Source organism: Palaemon carinicauda, chromosome 6, assembly GCF_036898095.1.
Source record: "Palaemon carinicauda isolate YSFRI2023 chromosome 6, ASM3689809v2, whole genome shotgun sequence".
NCBI lineage: Eukaryota > Metazoa > Arthropoda > Malacostraca > Decapoda > Palaemonidae > Palaemon > Palaemon carinicauda.
In genome coordinates, this window is record NC_090730.1 from 19,590,238 (window position 1) to 19,597,110 (window position 6,873).

The 6,873-nt window shown below is 33.6% G+C and overlaps 1 protein-coding gene across 1 annotated transcript in view; it reads right to left on the minus strand.

Annotated features, from left to right (window-relative positions):
* Positions 1-2,605: 2,605 nt before the first annotated feature.
* LOC137642901 (RIB43A-like with coiled-coils protein 1) overlaps positions 2,606-6,873 on the minus strand; it is a 32,418-nt gene continuing 28,150 nt past the window's right edge. The window contains 3 exon segments of the mRNA XM_068375767.1: positions 2,606-2,977; positions 3,302-3,408; positions 6,071-6,143. Coding sequence (XP_068231868.1) covers positions 2,836-2,977; positions 3,302-3,408; positions 6,071-6,143 — 322 coding nt within the window. The 3' untranslated portion in view covers positions 2,606-2,835.

Here is a 6,873-nt window from a genome sequence, read left to right on the forward strand (position 1 = left end):
ATGGAATGATATTTAGATTAATTCTAGTGATTTAATTAGCATAATTGAGAAGGACAACTAGAGATGAAGAAATAGTTTTGATTCAAGGTGAATTGCTTTATATCAATATTAAAATATACAAGATCTGTCATGGAGCAAAGGGTAGGGTATTTAGATTAATCATTGTGATTCAATTGGAATGATTGTAAACATTTAAATGGAAGGGAGAAAAGTCCCTACGGTTACTTGCAAATTATGATAAAGATTATGATAATAATCAAAATAATTACATTAAGTCATTGCAAGATATCTTAATCTCTCGCTAAATAGATGAACCATATATTTTCTAACTGGTTTTGACGTATTTTATGCATCTTTGATCATCTTTGCACATGCAATCCTCTAGTATTTGTATTTTCCAATATTCCTCTATAAATAGATTATTATGGGATCCCAGTGGGAAAAAGTATTTTTTGGGTGGGGAAACTCTCACAAAAATAAACGTGTTAAAATAGAGATTAATGGCAGCAATGCATAAATCACATCAAAACTAGTCGGAAAAATACATAACTTGTGTGTGTCATGAAGAGAGAGAGAGAGAGAGAGAGAGAGAGAGAGAGAGAGAGAGAGAGAGAGAGAGAGAGAGAGAGAGAGAGAGAGAGATTGATTGATTTAGTTTTCAGACATCCTGAAGAGAGAGAGAGAGAGAGAGAGAGAGAGAGGAGAGAGAGAGGAGAGGAGAGAGAGAGAGGAGAGAGAGAGAGAGAGGAGAGAGAGAGAGAGATTGATTGATTTAGTTTTCAGACATCCTGAAGAGAGAGAGAGAGAGAGAGAGAGAGAGAGAGAGAGAGAGAGAGAGAGAGAGAGAGAGAGAGAGAGAGAGAGAGAGAGAGAGAGAGAGGTCACAATCTAATCGCAGTCATCTAACCTAACCTAGGAGACTGGGTAGACTACTCCTTACAGACCGGTGGTATGGGGTGCACTTTACCCCTTCATGCGACCTCCTTCCCTGCAATGACATACTACGTCAAATCACTTAGCATATTAAAGCATTATGTAATTACCACTTACCTTAAATACCTCTGTAAATGGGTTAAATTCCGGTGATTAGGACTACACGCACGACAGCCATTCAGTAAACGAAGATTGTTTTGATTATCGTAAATTACCTGAATGGACTCAACTTCCTCTCTTCAATATGTTAGGTAATGCATGTGTCAGAGAGAGAAAGAGAGAGAAAAAAGAGAATGTCCCCAAAGTGTTCGATATCAGCGCAGGGACAAAAACTCCTCGTTATATTCCCAGACGTCAACAAACCCCTTGTCCTTGAAACACTGGGGCATAGTTCGAATTTTTGTCGCTCTATTCCACTGGCTCTTTCAATTCGAAACGAAGCATGCCAAAATTGCCGAGCTAGACCATTTCTTATATTGAATTCCACGTTGGTGAGATTTCACACTATGATCCTATTACTAAACAACAACAACAACAACAACAACAATAATAATAATAATAATAATAATAATAACAACAACAATAATAACAACAACAATAATAATAGTAATAATAATAATAATAACAACAACAATAACAATAATAATAATAATATAATAATAATAATAATAATAACAATAATAATAATAAAATAATAATAATAAACAAAAACAATAAAAATAAATAATAATAATAATAATAATAATAATAATAATAATAATAATAATAATAATAATAATAATAATAATAATAATAATAATTATAAATCAACCTGTTATGCTAGAATAATATATACGAGAGATGTAATATAGAATTACTAAAGTTTACCATAAAATACCAAATAATACTCATTTTCTATAAAGATATCATGCTCTATGTTTTATTCTAGCATATACTCATGTATTTTATCAAATGTTAAAATCTCTCTCTCTCTCCTCTCTTCTCTCCTCTCTCTCTCTCTCTCTCTCTCTCTCTCTCTCTCTCTCTCTCTCCTCTCTCTCTCTCTCTCTCTCTCTCTCTCTCTCTCTCATATAGGACGTGCTCACATGTAGAAATCGCTTCAAAATGACAGATGTTGGCACGTTTATCTTTATATATCTAAAAGATGGACTCCTTGAGCAGTAAACTTCCATGGAGAAAACTGACTTTATTGAATCCATATGAATATGCAGGTAATAGTTAAGTTACACTGATTATATTTGGGTTTGGTGTTACTACTATATCCATAGCTATTCGTTTAGAACCAATTCTCTTATTAAACAGATAACATTGAAATCTTTCAGTAAATAGAAGTAACACCACAATTAAACCAAATTTAAAGAACAATTTCATCGATTACTCACTTAAAGGGTTTCTAAAAATTCTAATATAAGAGGATTTATATAAAAGATGTCTTAGGCACTACGTTACCTTTTTTCTGGATTTACAAGATGCCCTGGGAAATGCAATTGATTTTAAAGTTGTATTATATAAAACAGGGGAATTGTGATAAACCTTTTCTTTGATAACACTTGAGTTACACATGCTATGATATTTGGATAAGGACACAACAGAAGCAATGCATAAGCTATCCTAAATGTCTTGACCTAATCTCCATCAAAGGTCAAGTTCGAGATTACATTTTGCCAGAATGTTTACAACAATATCTATAGACCTTGGAGTGCTCTACAGAGGACAGACGGGAAGGGTACCCGAATTCCCTTATCTTCTAGGCCCATATGAAAGTGAAAAAAACGTTTAGATGACTTCCTATTTCAAGAAAGAGGGAAAACTATAGAATTAATAATTGAACACGGATGAAAAGCGAAAATTTTCCAGACAAATAGCAGACGAAAGGAATATCCTGAGAATCAGTTGATCGATTTATCTTGGATAAACACCAAAGTGTTTGTAGTATTCCTCGTTTGGGATGTTTGTGGTCAGAATGGTGTTGAGGCGAGACTGGTTCAGTTTCTGATCTTGGGCAAGTTGATTGTTGGTGAACAATTGCTTGTTCTCTTCGTCTCTGAAAGATATGATAATGATAATAATAATAATAATAATAATAATAAAAAGCACACGTGAGAAATAATTTCACGAACCCTTGGCCTTAAGTGAAAATCAGACATAGGCCTATGTCATAGAATAATTAAGGAGCTTTCGAAATCTATTAAAAGAAAACAATTTTCTAGGCAATGAAAAGCCTCGCATCACTACCATGCAAATGATAATATAAGAGCCAACGAAATACGATAATGTATTGAGAAAAAGTATATATTTCTTTTTTTTTTGTTTAATTCTGAAAGCACTCATAATCAAAAGTAAGTCTGTTGGAATTAATCATGCTCACCTGCGTTGGATTTCTTCCTTGTGAGCCAAGAGGAGGCCTGCCCTGTCACACCTAAATGCTTGGTCATTCCAATCCTTCTCTCTCCTTCTCTCCTCCTCATCCCTTCTCTGTTGATAATAATAATAATTATAATAATAATAATAATAATAATAATAATAATAATAATAATAATAATAATAATGATAACATGATGTACTTGTGATGTTGGTCAAGGACTTAAGTAGCACCTTGATACTTGGCTGACTTATACAACTTAGGAGAGAGAGAGAGAGAGGAGAGAGAGAGAGGAGAGAGAGAGAGAGAGAGAGAGAGAGAGAGAGAGAGAGAGAGAGAGAGAGAGAGAGAGAACACATCTTACTTAATACGATAAAGCAAGAGGAAAATTGCCATAATCAATGGAAAACATTACTAATACAGTAACATCTGTGGTATTCAGATTAGCTGATTTAGCTTCCCTCTACAAATGTCGGCTACAGCAACTAAGTGTAGAATCCCAGATGTCAATACCATCAGGTTAATAAGAGTATTTTCTCTCTAGGATTCTTGAGCTTGAGGCCCATAGGAAAAGGCATGATGTGCTCTTTGCATTCAGGGGATTTTGTCACAATTCTGTTTGATGCTAGCAAAAACAGTGAAGCTATTCATCTGACTAAAGCTGTATATATAATTGGAAGAGAAATGCTTGATCATAAGAAAAATTCATGCAAAATTTACAAGGATTTGGCAAGGAAGTGGTTCTATAGGTACTTCTATATTTTGTTTGCAGCATTAAACAGGGTGTTGGCATCAGGTGCCTTCTGAACCATAATATATGCTGTCAAATGTTGCTATCGCACAAATTTTACAATACAACTGCTACCAATGAATAGTGAAGGATAAAAAAAGACTTGTATGCAAAATCTTGCGAAACACCTTTTCCCAATATGGTAGGATGAAATTGTTTGAAATATATATATATATATATATATATATATATATATATATATATATATATATATATATATATATATTGACAAGCTTCAGTTGAATGAGTTTAGCACATCACATGGCCGACTATTGGTAATATCAAGATATGCATGATTGTAGTAGAGCAATATTTGGATGAGGATGTCAGTGTCCATCAATTTTGAGAGAGGGACTTTTCACAACTGCTTTAGACAAAATAAACCACAATTCAACATCTACAACAACCAATACATCCTTCCATGGTACAAATATTTAATTGTTCTGCCATCGAAGTCCAGAGGAAGAAGGGGAAGTATGCACATTGCCCTTGCCTCATGTTAAAGATTTTCGAAAAAAATGGTTCCATATCTTCATGAGTCATTCATGAACATCCCACTGGCTTTCTTCCACAAAAGGAATCCAGAACAGAGCACCATAGATGATGTATCACTGCCAAAGCAGAGACTTCTTCAAATGAACTCAAGCTTCAATATGCATGCTTGAAAAAGGTTCATGACACCACTGATGTAGACGATTTATTCAATATAATATGGTTAACGCATCATACAAGCTAGCAAATGACAAATGATTTTGTGATCAGCATCAGTTCTTCACTGTCACTTCTGTGAGATTAAGCCTATGGTGTTGCCCTATCCAGCATGTTATGGGAAAAATCTAGGAAGTTGTAACATTTCTTAACCTAAGACAAACACTAGATGGCAAAACACATTAGCAAAGCAAATACAATGGCACTGGAATCTCCTCCTCTTGACGTTTGCCGAGAACCGGGTGTCTGTACTCTCTTAGCGCTACCTACGCTACAGGAAGGGCATATCATGAAAAACAAATATATGTATATGTATATATATATATATATATATATATATATATATATATACATACATACATATATCTATATATATATATATATATATATATATATATACATATATATACACATATATATATACAGTATATATATATATATATATATATATATATATATATATATACATATATATACACATACATATATATATATATACAGTATATATATATATATATATATATATATATATATATATATACAGTATATATATATATATATATATATATATATATATATATATATTATATATATACTGTATGTATATATATATAAAATTTGTAATTTATAATCTAACAAAGAGGGTTCATAAAGTACTTTAATTAACTTCAAAGTACATTTCAAATAAAAAAAAAAAGATTTTAGCTATAGTAATCTTCAAATTCCCTTGCCGTAAAAAACAACAACATTAAAACCAGCCACGAAATCTACTTAAATCTACCCAAGAAGAAAATGAAAATAAACTGATATTCAACCAATATGAAAATATGGCTGACCAAAACGACATTATTATTATTATTATTATTATTATTATTATTATTATTATATTATTATTATTATTATTATTATATATACTTGCTAAGTTACAGTTGTAGTTGGAAAAGCAGTATGCTATAAGCTCAGGGACTCCAATAGGAAAAGTAGCCCAGTGAGGAAAGGAAACAAGGAAAAGTATAATATTTCAAGAACAGTAACAACATTAAAATAAATATTTCCTATATAAACTATAAAATCTTTAACAGAAGAGTAAGAGAAATAAGATTGAATAGTGTGCCCGAGTGTACCCTCAAGCAAGAGAACTCTAACCCAAGAGAGTGAAAGACCATGGTACAGAGGCTATGGCACTACCTAAGCCTAGAGAACAATGGCTTAATTTTGGAGTGTCCTTCTCCTAGAAGAGCTGCTTACCATAGCTAAAGAGTCTCGTCTACCCTTACCTTCTTTTCTTGTATCTGTTTCTCTTGGATTTTTTTAATGTCTTTCTTCTGCTGCGGTGACATCCCTTTCCATCTGTGGGATAAAGAAGAGAGTCAAAGTAACACGTATTTCATGGTAAATGTGAGTAAATATGTATATTTTGTGAAGTTGAATTAGGTATAAAAATGATGATTATGAATGATGAAGAGTATATCAAGGTCTGAATATGTTAGACCTTGGTATATATATATATATATATATATATATATATATATATATATATATATATATATATATATATACATACATACATACATATACCAAAGGCACTTCCCCCAATTTTGGGGGATAGCCGACAACAACAAGAAACAAAACAAAAAGGGGACCTCTACTCTCTACGTTCCTCCAGCCTAACCAGGGACTCAGCCGAGTTCAGCTGGTACTGCTAGGGTGCCACAGCCCAACCTCCCACATTTCCACCACAGATGAAGCTTCATACTGCTGAGTCCCCTACTGCTGCTACCTCCGCGGTCATCTAAGGCACCGGAGGAAGCAGCAGGGCCTACCGGAACTGCGTCACAATCGCTCGCCATTCATTCCTATTTCTAGCACGCTCTCTTGCCTCTCCTCACATCTATCCTCCTATCACCCAGAGCTTTCTTCACACCATCCATCCACCCAAACCTTGGCCTTCCTCTTGTACTTCTCCCATCAACTCTTGCATTCATCACCTTCTTTAGCAGACAGCCATTTTCCATTCTCTCAACATGGCCAAACCACCTCAACACATTCATATCCACTCTAGCCGCTAACTCATTCCTTA